This window comes from Rhodotorula graminis (assembly GCF_001329695.1).
Source record: "Rhodotorula graminis WP1 unplaced genomic scaffold RHOBAscaffold_11, whole genome shotgun sequence".
NCBI lineage: Eukaryota > Fungi > Basidiomycota > Microbotryomycetes > Sporidiobolales > Sporidiobolaceae > Rhodotorula > Rhodotorula graminis.
In genome coordinates, this window is record NW_017264938.1 from 170537 (window position 1) to 185962 (window position 15426).

Genomic DNA, 15426 nt, shown 5'->3' on the forward strand with positions numbered 1-15426 from the left:
GGCGAAGGGAACCGACCGGAGGAGAAGAGGGAGCCCAGGCTTGGACTTGCTCATCCACCGCACGAACGAGGGACGGGTTGGAAGCGCTTAAGCTTGACGTTTCTGGCCGACGAGCGACGCCCGTGCGACTGTCCGAGGCGAGACGGGCACGGTCGAGGAGACGGCGGACACGTCAACTTGGGAAGGTCCGCTCGGACCTCGCCGGTTCCCTCGCGACGAGCTGCGACGGCCGACTCGGCGTCGTCACAGCAGTGAGGGAGTGAGGAGCGACTGCGCGAGCACAGTCGAGAGAGAGAGAGGCAGGCCTCGAGCGGGCGAGAGGGCGAGAACGGCGGGCGGTTGCGAGAGAACGGCGACGACGGCATCAAGAGGGCCGCCGACGACCGCCAACTGGCACCGGTACTTGCGAGCGGGTGGCGCGGGTGGCGAGAGCGGCAAAAGGAGAGTGCCCCGAAGCAGGATCGAACTGCTGACCTCGGGATTGCAAGCGCAAGGCGCTCTCGGTCGTATCTCAGTGCAGCCTGACCGTCCTCCCGCTCGCAAGCGAGCAAAGAGTCGGATCAGACTGACGAATATGAGACCCACGTGATAACCAACTACACCATCGGGGCACTTGTTTCGTGCGCCGCCAGCCGCCTATTAAGTCCGCAGCCAGCGAGTAGAGAGGCCACGTCAGGTCGAGCGTGCGTCCGAGGCTCGACAGGCCCTCTGCGTCGCCCTCTGTTCCTCGCGCCGTCGACGGCGTGCAAGGTCAGACTCGTCTGCGAATCCCACGCGACGTCGGGGTCGAGTGCACTCTCGAGCGACGAGCTGAGAACCGGTTCTGTGCACCGCACGGACCTCCCGGAAACCGCTCGTTACAGCGAACGATCTCGCCGGCTCTCGTCTCTCGCATGCTCGGCTGCGTCGTCCTGCTTGGCGACGCAGTGACTGGTACCAAGCGAGGGTATCTGAAAGGAGCCGTGGCCAGCGAGGACGCCGAGCAAGTCGGGGCATCGCTCTACGCAGGGGCATCGCTCTATGCAGGCACCCGCCCAGATTCAAGCCCTTGTCGCTCACAGCCTTGTTGCGCACTTGCCGCATGCTCGCCGAGTCTCTGAACGTCGCAGTGCTCGGGCGTGGTGGCGCTCGAGCCTCGCGTTTCGATTCAGACTGGCGACGCTCGTTCGCTCTGCGTGCTCTCCTGCTCCTGCAGTGCGGCGCCTGGGACTCTCCTGCGAGTGCGCGCAAACACCTGGGTCGGGGCGACGATCGAGAGTTGCTTTGGTCCGTGAGAAGCGGTACCGAGAGCTCGAGAGGACTCGTTCCTGCTCTCCCTCCTTCCCAGCGCAAGCTCGTGCCGGCACACCCCGGGCGGGTCTAGGGTCGCAGGCACGCCATCGGACACTGTGGCCGAGAGGTTCAAGGAACGGCGTAGGGTGAACAAAGAGAACGAGACCGCCATGCAGAGCGAGCCTGCGCAAGTGCACGTTGTCCTCGCCGACAAAGCCGGTGGTCCGCATCACCCTCGCGCAGCCCTGCCGCGGCCTTTCATGTCCTCCGACGTCGAGGGCGAACCCAGACCGTCTGACCGCACAGCTTCGGCCGCCGACAACGCGCTCGAGCTGGCGCGCACGGTCCTCTCTGGGCCTTTCCTCGACCTGGAATCGCTCGGCCGGGGTGCTGTACGATGGTCATGCCTGCTTCGAGAATCTCGACAGCACGAATGCACCGAATGCACGCATGCTCGGTGCGAGCTGCTCGCCCGCAAGGTTCCCCAAGTGCTTCGCCGAGTGCTCGAGCCGGGTGGTCGCATGACGGAACTCGAGAGCAGGCCGACCTCTAGACGTCTTGTTCGATCGTGCGCGAGCGACCGAGACTGCAGAGCCGACTAGAGCTGGTAGCTCGAGCGGCGTCTCGCACACGGTCTCAGCGCTGCTGACGTGGCAGCGTTAGCGCGACTGCATTTCCTGCAATCATGCCCGGCACTCATCAAGCAGCGATAGCTCAGTGGCAGAGCGGTCGACTGCAGTTTACGCTCATATCGTCAGGTCTCCGGTTCAAACCCGGATCGTTGCTTTTTTTGCGCCTCGTTCCTCTCAGTCGGTAGCGCTCACCAGACCACGCCCGGCCGTCTTTTTGGTCACTGAGCAGGGTAGTATCGTGTCGGGCGGCGACCAGCAGCGGCACAGCCGAGATCCGCTTGGACAGAGTCGCACGAGCCTGCTCCGTCCGTCCCGCGCCACGAGCAGCTTTCTAGCGCGAGGAGACGCTCAACGGACACGCCAGTGCTCTCTGTACGTGGTTCCGTCGTCGCTCGAAAGTGAGAGCGACGGGCGAGAGCCCGTTCGGTGTCTTCTCGCGGCGTTGCTCGCACTTTCCTCGCGGCGTCGCTCAGGGTCGAGGGTATCGCAGCATCGTTGCAGACGAGTACAGAGGACAAACAGGTATCGGGTGAAAGCGGGCGGGAACGGTGCGGCGCAGGCAAAGCAGGGGGGTACAACGGGGGAGCGTCTCCTCGTCCTTTCTCCTCGTCCTCCTCAAACACGGACAGCTCGACAGCTCGACGGTGACCCGTCGAGCTACTTCTTCTTGGTCGCCTTGGCGCCCTTGCCCTTGGCGTCCGTCTTGGCCTTCTTGCCCTTCGAGTCCTTCTTGTCGTCGGCCTGCGGGGACGGCGAGCGAGGTCAGTACAAGCCCGATGCGCCGACGCGCCGGCAAAGAGACGGAGGTGCAGGACGGACCTTGCGCTTGGTGCCGGCACCGTCCTTGGGCGCGACCGTAAAGAAGCCGTCGAGACGCCCTTGCTGCTTCGCCGAGAGGCGGGCCTTGAGCTTGTCGGCACCCTTGCGCACGCGCTCCTCCCTGCGAAACGAGGACAGGTGAGTCGGGTCGCAATACCGAGAAGAGATAGCTCGGACCGGGGAGAAGAGAGAGGGAGCGAGGACGCACGAGAAGCCCTTCTCGCGCACGAGGAAGTCGACGAGGCCCTCGACGTCGGGCGCCTCCCACTTGAGCTGCGAGCAAGGTCGATCCAGAGGGTCAGGAGGGTCCACAGAAAGAGAGAGAGGGGCGTAGGCGAGCTCGGGACGCACGTCAATCTCGCTCGCCGGCTTGACCGATGGGTTCTTGAAGAGCTCCTTGGCCTCCTCGTACGGCCAGTCCTCGGGCGGCGGGTTCTTGCCCTTGCGCAGGTGCGCGAGGATGTCGTCCATCGACTCGTAGTCCTTGACCATCTTGAGCGCCGTCTTGGGGCCGACGCCCTTGATCGGCTCGAGGTAGTCGCACCCGCAGAGCATGCACATGTCGATGAACTGCTCGAGCAAAGGGGCGCAGGCCGTCAGGACGAGGTCGCTGTGGGCGACAGGGGCGAGAGTGGGGCGCACCTTGTCCATCGTGAGCTCGAGGCCCTCGAGAACCTCGTCGAGGCTGATGACGTCGATCGGCATCTTGCGCGCCTCGGAGAAGGTGAGGTGGCGGAGCACGATGGGCGAGTTGAACGTGAGCGTGTCCATGTCCTCGGAGCCGGCGCCGTACACCTGCAGAGGCGAGGAGTCAGCGATGCGCGCGCGCCGGGGAGGGGTGGGAGGGGACGCACGAGGCCACCACGGCAGAGCTCGGCGCACTGCGCCTCGGCCTCAGAAGGCGCCTGCGAGCAAGCGAGACGAAGAGTCAGGGACGGACGCGTTTACGAGAGGCGAACAGCTGGGGCGCACCTCGACCCAAGGGATGCCCATGAGCGTGAGGAGGCGGCGGCACTCCTCGTTGTGCTCCCTCGTCACCTTGACCTGGCGACGACTCAGCTTGTCGACGTCCTCCGCCGTACCTGTGTGGGTCGAGGAGAGTCAAGAACGGGCTGGATGCGGGTGTAGGCGAGGGGAAGAGGACGCACCCGTCTCCTTGGCCTCTGTCTCGTCCTCCTTGGCCTCCTGGCGGTTCGAGAAGCGCTTCTTGAGCTGCGAGAGGCGGCAGAGTGTAAGTGGCTGGTGCAGAGACACAGAGGGGAGGCGCGACGTACGACGTTCGACTTGAGCTGCGGGGGCTTGCCGTCGAAGACGTAGCACGGCTTGAGGTCGTTCTCGACCATGCGGATCGTCCTGCGCGACAGAGGACTAGGTCAGCAGCAGGTTCGGCAGGAGAAGGTGGCGCTGCAGTCAAGGGCGCACCTGTAGAAGAGGCCCATGAGGTGGCTCGTCGTCTCGCCCGCCTCGTTCATGAGCTGCTGGCCGTCCTGCTGGCGGACAGCGATGAGGAACTGGTAGATCGACATGGACCTGCGCGAGACAGGGAGAGTCAGTGCGTGCGTGTGTCGCGAACGTGCTGCCGCTGCTCTGGCTCTGCAGAGTACGAGGGAAGGAGGAGCTCACGCGTCGATGGCGACCTTGCGGCCGAAGAGCGTCTTCATCTCGGCCTGCTTGATGGCCTTGGGCGCGTTGTTGTTGATGAGCATGGTGAGGCCCTTGATACCCATCTTGGCGGTCTGCTCGAGGCGAGGGTGTGTGTGCGGCGAGAGCGCGAAGAAGGGTCGGGGTCGAGGAGGACGAGGTGCGCAAGTGGAGCTCGGAGGGTGAGGGGAAGGGGTGCAGGGGCTTGTTGTAGTGCTGCGAGACGGTTGAAGGTACTCTGTCAGCTTCTGGTGCGCCTGCCTGCCCGGCGCGGGTGCTCCATCACCCAGAGCCGATGGGGCGAGAGGGCGACCTCGACTCGACGCGGGAGGGGCACTGATCTGGCGCAGAGGACTGAATGGACTCACAAGAAGCAGGTGCGAGCTGCACGTGAGCTCTGTGCGCTTGTGGTCGGGAGAGATGGACGAGAGCAGCGCGTCCTCTTCCTCTCGAGCGTGACGCAACGCGCAGAGGTCGGCTCAGTGTCGCTCTCCTCGAGCGGGCCTGCCCTAGACCATGCGACACGAAACTACCGTGCTCCGTGACCAAAAAGACGGCCGGGCGCGGTCTGGCAAGCGCTACCGACTGAGAGGAACGAGGCGCAAAAAAAGCAACGATCCGGGTTTGAACCGGAGACCTGACGATGTGAGCGTAAGCTGCAGTCGACCGCTCTGCCACTGAGCTATCGCTGCTTGATGAAAGCTGGGTCGGCTGGCAAGCAGCCCAGTCGCGCGGTTGTTGCCACGTCAGCAGCGCTAGGAGGTGTGCTAGACGCCGGTCGAGCTGCCCGCGCTAGTCGGCTCTGCAGCTTTGGTCGCTCGCGCACGATCAAACAAGACGTTCAGAGTTCGGCCCGCTCTCGACCTGCGCCATGCGACCACCTGGCTCGAGCACTCGGCGGAGCACTTGGGGAACCTTGCGGGCGAGCGGCTCGCGCTGAGCACGCTTGCATTCGTGTTATCGAGATTCTGAAGCAGGCCTGACCATCGTACAGCACCTCGGCCGAGCGATTCGAGCACGAGGAAAAGCCAGGAGAGGACCGTACGCTCCAGCTCGCCGCCGGCTCCGGCGCATCGTCGGCGGCCAAGGGTGCGCGGTCTGACGCTCTGGGTTCGCCTTCGACGTTTGAGGACGTGACAGGCCGCGGGAGAGCAGCGCGACGGGTGGTACGGACGACCGGCTCGTCGGCGAGGCCAAAGCGCACTTGCCCAGGCTCGCTCTGCACGCCGCTCTCTTTCTCTTTGCCCGCCCTACGCCAGTCCTCGAACCTCTCGATATCAGCGCTAGATGGCCTGTCTGCGACCCGAGACGGTGCCGGCACGAACTTGCGCTGAGAACGAGGGAGAGTAGGAACGAGTCGCTCTCGAGCTCGCGGTACGGCTTCTCAGGGACCAAAGCAACTCTCGATCGTCGCCTCGACCCAGGTGTTTGCGCGCACTCGCAGGAGAGTCCCAGGCGCCGCACTGCAGGAGCAGGAGAGCACGCAGAGCGAACGAGCGTCGCCAGTCTGAATCGAAACGCGAGGCTCGAGCGCCACCACGCCCGAGCACTGCGACGTTCAGAGACTCGGCGAGCATGCGGCAAGTGCGCAACAAGGCTGTGAGCGACAAGGGCTTGAATCTGGGCGGGTGCCTGCATAGAGCGATGCCCCTGCGTAGAGCGATGCCCCGACTTGCTCGGCGTCCTCGCTGGCCACGGCTCCTTTCAGATACCCTCGCTTGGTACCAGTCACTGCGTCGCCAAGCAGGACGACGCAGCCGAGCATGCGAGAGACGAGAGCCGGCGAGATCGTTCGCTGTAACGAGCGGTTTCCGGGAGGTCCGTGCGGTGCACAGAACCGGTTCTCAGCTCGTCGCTCGAGAGTGCACTCGACCCCGACGTCGCGTGGGATTCGCAGACGAGTCTGACCTTGCACGCCGTCGACGGCGCGAGGAACAGAGGGCGACGCAGAGGGCCTGTCGAGCCTCGGACGCACGCTCGACCTGACGTGGCCTCTCTACTCGCTGGCTGCGGACTTAATAGGCGGCTGGCGGCGCACGAAACAAGTGCCCCGATGGTGTAGTTGGTTATCACGTGGGTCTCATATTCGTCAGTCTGATCCGACTCTTTGCTCGCTTGCGAGCGGGAGGACGGTCAGGCTGCACTGAGATACGACCGAGAGCGCCTTGCGCTTGCAATCCCGAGGTCAGCAGTTCGATCCTGCTTCGGGGCACTCTCCTTTTGCCGCTCTCGCCACCCGCGCCACCCGCTCGCAAGTACCGGTGCCAGTTGGCGGTCGTCGGCGGCCCTCTGGACCCGTCGTCGCAAGTCGCTCGTAGCCGCTGTTGACCTTTCTCGCTGTTCCGGAGCCTGCCTCTCACTCTCGAAAGTACCAGCCACAGTCGCTCCTCACTTGCTCCCCGCCGTGACGACGTCGACCCGGCCATCGCAGCTCGTCGCGAGGCGAACCAGCGAGGTCCGAGCGGGCCTTCCCAAGTTGACGTGTCCGCCGCTTCCTCGACCGTGCCCGTCTCGCCTGAGCCCCTTCCCAAGATCAGGGCCTGCTAGACATTGAGACTGACACCTAGTACGTGCTACAAGCGTAACGTCTGCTCGCGACGAGGTCCTGGCACTGTCTCTTCCTCCTCTCCCGCTCCTGGGCGTCTCTGCTCGCTCTCGTGCGCTCGCGCCGCGCGTACCTCTGTTTGCAGTCTCCCGGCAGACACGAAGCTGCTCTCGATCTTGCCGACCCTCTGAAACGGGGCGAGGGCCGGAAGCGAGCCGCACGAGAGAGCCACGGCGTCGGTCCGTTCGCCTCACGAAGACGCATCTCGCTCTCTATCATCTCTCGCTCAGGCCCTCATCGCGTGCAACGCTTTTCGTCGAGAGAGCGAGACCGGCAAGCAGAAGAGGTAGGTCGCGGGCAGGGTATCTACAGAACACGACGACGACGACGGGGTGGGTAGGCGAGGGAGGAAGGGGGAAGAGAGGAGGGGAACGCGAAAGAGTACAATCATGGGACAACGGGAAGGGGAGCGGGTCGAGGGGGTGCTAGGGGCAAGCGAGGGAAGACAAAGGAGGTTGCGGTTGCGAGCGAGGAGGACAGGGACGGGAGGGGAACGAGGGCTGGCGACGACGACGAGGCTCCGGGCCGCGACGAGAACGGTCTAGGCGAGGTAGTTGTACGTCGCCTTGTCGGTCTCGTGCCGCTCGAGGTACTCCTTGTCGAGGAGCGTGTCGATGGCCTTCTTGACGTCGGCGACGCGAGGCTGGAACCGCTGCTTGAGCTGGTCGACCGTCTCGACGATGAGCTGCTGGTGCTTAAGCGTCTTGCGCGACTTCATGATGCTGTGACGAGATGAGAGGGGACGAGGAGCGTCAGTCGAGGCCGAGAAGACGGAGAGAGGGAGAAAGGGAGAGAGAGGGAGCGCACCGGACGATGGTCGCCTGGATCAGGATCTTGCGGTCCTCGTCGACGTGCTGCACGGACACGACATCAAGATCAAGTCAGGCTCGAGGCGTGCGACGAGGACGAGACAAGGAGAGGGCGAGAAGAAGCCGGGCGCACCTTCATGACGTCGGCGCTCTCCTGCTTCTGCTCGGCCTTGATGGGCGCGTTGAGCATGACGCGGATCTTCTTGCTCTTGAACCCGAGGTTGATCTCGTAGTTGCCCTCCTTGAGGTCGAGCACGCGCGCCTTGGTGAACATGGCGAGGAGCGGCTTGAGCGTGTCGTCGGCGATGCCGGTCCCGGCCGACAGGTCGGCGTACGACAGCGAGTCGGACGCGTTGAACTGGAGGAGAATGCAGGCCTGGTACGTCGACGTCACGAGGAAGTACTTCTGCGGCGTGTAGAGCATGCGGAGCCTGTGGCAGGGCGAGAAAGAGGGCAAGGTCAGGCCTCGCTCGGTTCCCGACGACGACGACGACGACGACGAAGAAAGAGAGAGGGACGCACTCGTTGCGGCTGTTCTGCCAGATCCACGTGAGCTTGCGGCCGCTGTGCTTGTTGGTGTAGTACTGCTCGAACCGGTCCTTGGTCTTGAGGAGCTCGGGCGGGAGGATGAGCTTGGTCGACGGGGCCGTGAGGGGCCACGACGCCGTGCTGAGCACCTGCACCTGGAAGTCGACTGCGTGTGGAAGGGACGAGGAAAGGCGAGTGAGCGACTCGGCCCAGAACGAGGTCGCAGAGACGAGTCGGCGAAAGAGTCGGACGCACCCTTGAGCTCGCTCGCGTCGTGCGTCTGCTGCATCTTGTCCTTGAACTGCGAGTTGGTGTCGCGGCTCGTCTGGATGTCCTGGAACATGCGGTGCAGCTTGGTCGTGTACTCGAACCCGCACGCGTCCTTGAGCTTGCCGATCATGGACGCCTCGGCGTCCTCCGAGGCCGACGTCTCCTTGATCAACCTATTCGAGAGCATGCGCGAGTAGAACTTCTGGAACACGTCCTTGTCCTCGATGTACTTGAAGACGGTCATCTGAGAGGGGGCGACGGGCAAGGAGCGGGGAGGGAGAGGACGAGTCAGTCTCGGGCGAGGGAGACGAAGGCCAAGGGCGAGGCGGGGGAGACGCACCGTGTCGGTGAGGGCCTGCTCGACGTCGGCGTCCTCCGAGGCCTTGTTGCTCTTGCGCAGGAGCGAGTCGGCGTAGCGCGCGAGGAGCTCGGGCGACTTGTTGGGCGACGCGCACGCCTTGTTGCGGTTGACGTACTCGCGGCAGGCCTGCAAAGACGGCGACAGACTCAGTCTCGTACTCTCTGTCGTTGACTCGCTTCGCCCTCGACACGGGCGCGCCGAGAGCGCCGGGAGAAAGACAGAGAGAGAGAGATAGAGAGTGGACGCACCCGGTCGAGGCTCGCGACAAAGCCCTGGTCGCCGCGGAACGCCTTGGCGACGAGCTCGTTGTTCCTCCTGTGGACCGCCAACAGGCTGTCGACGTACGCCTTGGGCTCGACGCCTCCCGCCGCCGCCGCGTCGGCCTTGTCCTTGGCCTCCTTGCTCGGCTTGACGTCGTCGCCGCCGCCGGGTGCCGGCGTGCCGTTGGCCGACGCCGATGCGCCGCCGGCCGCCGCGGCGCCGACTGCGCGCTCGACCGAGTCGAGGCCGGCCTTCTTGACGTGCGTCTCGAAGCGCTCGCGGAGCGGGTCGAGGCCCGACGGGATGCGCGACAGGAGGAGGTACATGCGCTGCAGGTCGGCTTCTTGCTCCTGGTCGAGGAGCTGCGGGGCGAGGGCGAGGGAGGCAAGGGTCAGAGAGGGGTACGAGGGGACAGGGAACACGGGCAAGGAGAGAGAGAGACAGAGAGAGAGAGGAGACGGACCCGCTGGAACTCCTCCTGCATGAGCTCGGCGTGGTTCTTGACGAGGACCTCCTCGCACTTGGAGACGAGGCCCTTGCGGGTGCTCGCGTGGAGGTACAGGTCGACGCGGTTCTCCTCCTCGCCGAGGCGGGCGTCGGCCTTCTTCATGTACTCGGTGACCGAGTTGGCGGCGAGGTACTGCTCCGACTCGGACGAGTAAAACGCCTCGGTCGCGGCGAGGAACGGGACCTCGAACGCCGAGCGGTACACGTCGAGGTTCTGGCGGTTCGTGTCGGCCTCGTCGAGGCCGAGGGCGACGAACGAGTCGATGACCTTTTTGACGAGGTCGGTCTCGATCGTCTCGCCCTGGCGCTGCTTCTCGATGAGCTTGAGGACGGCCGTCGTGAGCTTGTTGCCCGAGCCCGACTGGAGGCCCGAGTAGAACTCGTTCTTCCACGAGACGAGGGCGAGGATGTAGACGTGGTAGACGTTCTTGCGGCCCTCGTCCTTCTCGCGCTTGACCCAGTGGCGGTTGAGGTAGGTGAAGAGGCGGTTGACGTAGCTGGCGCCGGTCGTGTAGCGGTCCCACTCGCGCGTGTAGTAGCGCAGGAGGGGCTCGTCCGACAGGTCGTGGGCCTCGGCGCGGACCTGCTTGAGGTGGGCGACAAAGTACTGGCTGAGGTGCTTGTACAGGTCGGCGCCCATGAGGTTTGCGCCGCTGCGGCCGCTGCCGGCGCCGAGCGTCTCGTTGATGCCGCCCGAGTTCATGCGCGACGAGGTGCAGTAGTTGTACGAGACGGTGTACAGGTCCATGTACTGCTTGTAGCTCATGCCGTCGTTGAGGCGCGTCATGATCTGGTCTGCAGTGGTGCGAGGACCCAAGTTGGTCAGCCCGAGGGCGACGGGGAGAGATGAGGAGGAGGTGGGTGCGCCTCGACATGGGGCGAGGGCCAAGAGAGAGGGGAGCTCACCGACACCATCCTCGAGGAACTTCCAGGTTGCGCCGAGGTCTGCAGGGCGGGTGGCGGTGTGTGAGCGAGAGTGCGCGAGACGAGGGGGAGGGGGAGGGGAGGGAGGGGGGACGGACCGCGCGAGTCGGGGAGGCCGCTCTGTGGCGGCATGGTGGACGAGGTTGCGGTGGTGCTGAGCTCGAGCAGGTGCACGCTGGCGACAGAGCGCGGCTTGGCAGGAGCGACGAGACGACGACGCGGCGACGACGAGCAGCGAGATGTCACCTGCACCCGCACTCGCTCGACCAGCTAGACCTCGACAAGAGCTACTCACAGTGCACCAGGCTGCCATGCTTGCACCGCGCAACACGGCGCGCGCGCGACAACAAGAGGTGCGTCCCCCCTCCCTCTCCTCGCCGTGGGGCCGCAACTCGCACTCACACTCGCTCCGCACAGCTCTCGGCCGCGTACGCTGCCCTCGCAGTAGAGCTCACAAAGCACGAGATCAGGTCTATCGGCGGCTACTCGCTCGGGAGGGTCATCGGCGAGGGTCCGTCCTCTCTCTTCTTACTCTCAGTCTCGCTCGTGCGACCTCGACTTGCTCACCTCGAGCTCACCACGCCCGCGCACACAGGCACCTTCGGCAAGGTCCGTCTCGGCGTCCATCGTCTCACCGGCACCCGCGTCGCCATCAAGCAGGTTCCCAAGAGCCTCCCGTCCTACTCGCCCTCGGACCCGTCTTCCCCCCTGTCGCTCCTCACGCGCGAGATCCACCATCACCGCCGCCTCCGACACCCGCACGTCCTCTCGCTGTACGAGCTCGTCGCGACCGAGTCGTCCATCTACCTCGTCACCGAGCTGTGCTCGGGCGGCGAGCTGTTCGACTACCTCGTCGAGCAGTGCGCCCCGCCCGCCGGCACCGGCGGCCTCGCCCTCGCCGAGACGCGCCGCATCTTTGGCCAGCTCGTCCTCGGCGTCGCCTACCTCCACAGCGAGGGCGTCGTCCACCGCGACCTCAAGCTCGAGAACGTCCTCCTCGACGAGAACGTCAACGTCAAGATTGCCGACATGGGCTTCGGCCGCGAGTTTGAGCGCGGCAGGTGGCTCGAGACCAAGGTCGGCACTCTCGGCTACACGGCGCCAGAGATCGTTGCCGGCAGCCGCTACCTCGGCGAGCGTGCGTCCCCCTCTCCCTTCCCTTGCGCGCTCCCCCCTCCCTCCCTGCCTACGCCCGACTGACTCGTTCTTCCTCCCGCAGAGGTCGACATCTGGTCCCTCGGCGTCATCCTGTACGCGCTCCTGACCGGGTCCCTCCCGTTCGACGACGACGACGAGTCGGTCATGCGCTCCCTCATCCTCGCGGGTCGCTACGCCGTCCCGGCCTTCCTCGACCCGGACGCGTCCGACCTCGTCCAGCGCATCCTCGTCGTCGACCCGCTGCGGCGCCCGTCGCTCCGCGACATCCTCGCGCACCCGTTCTTCACGAGGGTGCCCGGCCCGTCCTCGCCGCCGACGACGACCGCGCGCGGGCCTGCCCCGCCCATCGCGTCGCCGGCGGCGTCTCTCGGCGCACCGACGACCCCGCTCGCGTCGTCGTCGAGCGCGGCCTCGGGCGCGCCGATGCAGTCGTACTTTGCGCCGGCCTCGGCGTCCCCGGCGTCGTCGAGCGCGTCGCCCGACGCACCCGCATCCGCCGTCTCGCTCGGCAAGCGTCGCGCCGTCGATCTCGACCTCAACCTCGGTCCCGGTCCCGTCTCGCCCGCACACTCGCCCTCCCCCTCGCCCTCCCCGGCCCACCCGTCCTCCTCGAGCGCGATCTCCCTCCCCGCCTCGGCCATCCCGCCGCACCTCTTCCCGTCGTCCTCCTCTCACGCCCTCTCCGCCCACTCGACCTCGGGCTCGAGCCCGCACCCGCACCCATGGTCGCCGAGCCCGCTGCGGCGGCACCCGTCGACGGCGAGCATCGACTTTGGGCCAAGCGCGCCGCCCGTCGTGAGGACGCACAGCACGGGCGGCGCGAGCGTCAGCAGCCTGCAGCTCGGCGGCGCGGGCGCCAACGGGAGTGCAGGTGCGGGAGCCGGATCGGGCGGGCCAGGCGACGGGCCGGGCGGCGCGGTCGCCGCGAGGAAGAGGCGCAAGAGCGTCGGGGCGGCGAGCGTCAGGAGCGTCAGGAGCGCGATGCTTGGCGGCGCTGTGTCGGAGGAGGACGAGCAGGAGGACGGCGTCGAGCCGCCCACGACTGCTGCGCCGGCCTCGGCACCTGCAGCCGCGCTCGACGACAACTCGCCTCGCGTCGACTACCTCTCGCTCCTCCTCGCCCTCACCTCGCCCGGGTCCACCTCGCCGTCGAGCACCAAGGACAGCCCGCTCACGTCGCCCTCGGACGTCGCCCTCCTCGCCCAGCTCGCCGACATCGGTTTCGACACGGGCCAGGTCGCGCACAGCGTGCGCACGAGCGCGTGCGACTCGTGCGCCGCCGCATGGTGGATGCTCAAGCGCAAGAAGGAGGAGCTCGCGCTGCGCCAGAGCGAGGAGGCGCGCGAGCAGGAGGGCGAGGGCGAGGGCGAGGTCCGAGCGCCGAGCCGGACGAGCAGCCTGAGGAGCTTGCCGACCGAGGAGAAGCGGCGCAGTGCGCTCCTGTCGCAGACCGAGGAGGACGAGGAGCACGAGGGCGACGAGCGGTCCGGCGCCGACTCGGACGACGACGTCTTCCTCACGACCGCGGCCGTTGCCGCAGCCCCAAAGCTCGTCGCTTCGCCGCTCGTCCTGCCCGAGACGATCCCCGAGGAGCAACGACGGCCATCCGTCACCTCGGCGGCGTCCTCCGTCCCCTCAAACACCCTCGCCGTTCCGCTCACACCCCCTCGACGCCCCTCGACCGCCTCGCACGCCTCGCCGCGCACGCCCAGCTCGCCCGCACCCCTATCGCTCCCGCACCTGTCACCGGCACTCGCCCATCCCTCGCCCGCTGTCGCCGCCGCACGCCTGTCGTACTTCCTCCAGGCCGACCCGGCGACGCCGCTCCCGCCCGTCGAGAGCGAGCCCCTCCTCAGCTACTTCCCCGTCGCCGACGGCGCTCCCGGCAGCCCGAGCCGGCCGCGCATCGGCGCAGGCGCCGCAGCGAGCCTCGGCTCGTCGGTGGGCAGGAGCAGGAGCAGGAGCGGCGAGCCGCTCGGGCGCAGTACCGGCGGCGGCGGGCCCGGCTCGCCCGAGCGCAGCGACGGCGCCGCACTCGAGCTCGACGCAGGCTCGTCGTCGTCGACGCCGAGGCGCCGGGCGGGCAGTATCGGCATGCATCTCGCGCGCGCGACGAGCGCCATCGGGCAGGGGCTCGCGAGCCTGTCGAGCTCGACGAGCGGCGGCAACCTCGCGCTCGCTGCTGCCGGCGGCAGCGACGAGGGCAACACGGCGGCGCAGGTCCCGCGCAAGGCGAGCCCGCCAGCAGTGACGACGGCGACGGCGGCGGCGGACGAGCCTGTCTCGCACGACGCGCTCGCGCCTGTGCCCGCACCCGCGCACGCCACCTCGCTCCTGCGCACGCCGCCGCTCGTCGCCGTCCCTCTCGCGTCGCCGTCGCCGTCCCTCTCTGCGCCCTCGACGCCCCACGCTCGACACGTCGCCGCACCGCTGCTGGACCCGGTCAGCGTCAGCGCCGGGCACACGCCCGACCCAGGCGTACCGCCTGCCCTCGGTCCATCGCCTCGTCGAACGTCCGACGGCAAGGAGGCCGAGACGTTGAGCGGCGCGGTGATCCGGCCAATCACGACCATCGCGACGTCGCCCTCGATGTTGGCGCGCTCGCAGTCCGAGTCGGTCCGGTCGCACTCGGGCACGTTCCACACGGCGTCGACGTCGGGACCGTCGGCGTCGCCGAACGGCATGGGGCGGGCCTCGTCGCTGCGGCTCGTGCCCGGCTCGAGCGGCGCAGGACCGGCGGGTGTCGGCGGCGGCAAGAAGAGCCTCAAGGGCGCCAACCTCCTGTCGACGTTCAAGCTCTGGTTCGGCCAGTCGGCCGACGGGCCCCGTAAGCGCAAGCGGGCCTCGCTCGTCGCGCCGCCGTCGGCCTCGCTCTCGTCGTCGGCCTCGAAGGGCGGCTCGATCTCGTTCTCGGCCTCGTCGTCGTCGTCGGCCGGTCACGGCACGAGCGCAGCCGTCGCGCGCAGCCAGAGCATGTACGTCGCGTCGCCGCTGCGCCAGTCGCGCCCGGGCATGGGCTCGCGCCGCTCGAGCGCCAACAGCGTGTCGAGCCCGATCGGGAGCCTCGGCGCGCACGGACCCGGCGGCACCGGCATGAGCCTGTCGCGCCGGTCGAGCGTGAGCAGTGCGCGGGGCGAGGCGCTCACGCGCACGCCGAGCAGCCGACGAGCGGGCGGCGGCGGCGGCACTGCAGGAGGGTACGGGAGCGGGCGGCCGAGGCGCGCGAGCGACGCTTCGAGGACGAGCGCGAGCGAGCGAGGCGCGTGGGGCTCGTCGTCGGGTGCGCAGGGCGGCGAGGGAGCAGGAGCAGGAGCGTCGCGGCCGGCGTCGGTGCGGAGCCTGTCGGCGGGGCAGCTTGCGCACCGAGGGCCCCGCCACGCGCACGGGCACGCCCACAGCCACAGCCGGGCGCCGTCGAGCTCGTCGGTCGCGTCACTCTTGCTCGAGAGCGGCGCGGCCGTCGTCGGGCCCGCAGCGGTGTACCGGCGGCCGCCGACGACGACGACGGTGCGGCGGCGGCACGGCGGGTCGCACGGGCGCCTGTCGGGCGAGAGCGCCCGCTCGTCGAGCGCCAACGTCCTCGCGACGCCTGGAGGAGGTGGGCAGCACCGCGACCATCACCGGCGCACACGCAGCAGC

At 67.4% G+C, this 15426-nt stretch overlaps 3 protein-coding genes and 4 non-coding genes across 7 annotated transcripts; 3 read left to right on the plus strand and 4 right to left on the minus strand.

Annotated features, from left to right (window-relative positions):
- Positions 1 to 446: 446 nt before the first annotated feature.
- RHOBADRAFT_t93 lies at positions 447 to 611 on the minus strand. The gene has a single exon. It is a non-coding gene; the product is annotated as a tRNA-Met (tRNA).
- Positions 612 to 1975: 1364 nt separating this feature from the next.
- On the plus strand, positions 1976 to 2058 carry RHOBADRAFT_t86. Its single transcript has one exon. It is a non-coding gene; the product is annotated as a tRNA-Cys (tRNA).
- Positions 2059 to 2382: 324 nt separating this feature from the next.
- On the minus strand, positions 2383 to 4547 carry RHOBADRAFT_66770 (uncharacterized protein). The gene is made up of 11 exons (XM_018419073.1): positions 4347 to 4547; positions 4146 to 4253; positions 3998 to 4076; positions 3872 to 3935; positions 3696 to 3805; positions 3578 to 3628; positions 3366 to 3518; positions 3075 to 3293; positions 2932 to 2996; positions 2724 to 2844; positions 2383 to 2645 (listed from the first exon to the last, which is right to left on the minus strand). The coding sequence occupies exons 1-11, from the start codon at positions 4448 to 4450 to the stop codon at positions 2562 to 2564; spliced, it is 1158 nt and encodes a 385-aa protein (XP_018269299.1). The 5' UTR covers positions 4451 to 4547; the 3' UTR covers positions 2383 to 2561.
- A 426-nt stretch (positions 4548 to 4973) lies between these two features.
- Positions 4974 to 5056, minus strand: RHOBADRAFT_t92. The gene has a single exon. It is a non-coding gene; the product is annotated as a tRNA-Cys (tRNA).
- A 1355-nt stretch (positions 5057 to 6411) lies between these two features.
- On the plus strand, positions 6412 to 6576 carry RHOBADRAFT_t87. Its single transcript has one exon. It is a non-coding gene; the product is annotated as a tRNA-Met (tRNA).
- Positions 6577 to 7207: 631 nt separating this feature from the next.
- On the minus strand, positions 7208 to 10812 carry RHOBADRAFT_38445 (uncharacterized protein). The gene is made up of 11 exons (XM_018413526.1): positions 10728 to 10812; positions 10612 to 10650; positions 9662 to 10500; positions 9423 to 9560; positions 9186 to 9326; positions 8917 to 9063; positions 8562 to 8820; positions 8301 to 8472; positions 7912 to 8209; positions 7777 to 7823; positions 7208 to 7691 (listed from the first exon to the last, which is right to left on the minus strand). Exons 1-11 carry the CDS (start codon positions 10759 to 10761, stop codon positions 7511 to 7513), a joined length of 2295 nt encoding a protein of 764 aa, XP_018269300.1. The 5' UTR covers positions 10762 to 10812; the 3' UTR covers positions 7208 to 7510.
- A 234-nt stretch (positions 10813 to 11046) lies between these two features.
- Positions 11047 to 12129, plus strand: RHOBADRAFT_2369 (uncharacterized protein; the record flags this gene model as incomplete). The annotated part of the gene is made up of 3 exons (XM_018412609.1): positions 11047 to 11166; positions 11410 to 11767; positions 11849 to 12129. Coding segments are annotated over 3 exons (759 nt in total), but the record flags the coding sequence as incomplete, so codon positions are not given.
- Between the last annotated feature and the right edge of the window lie 3297 nt (positions 12130 to 15426).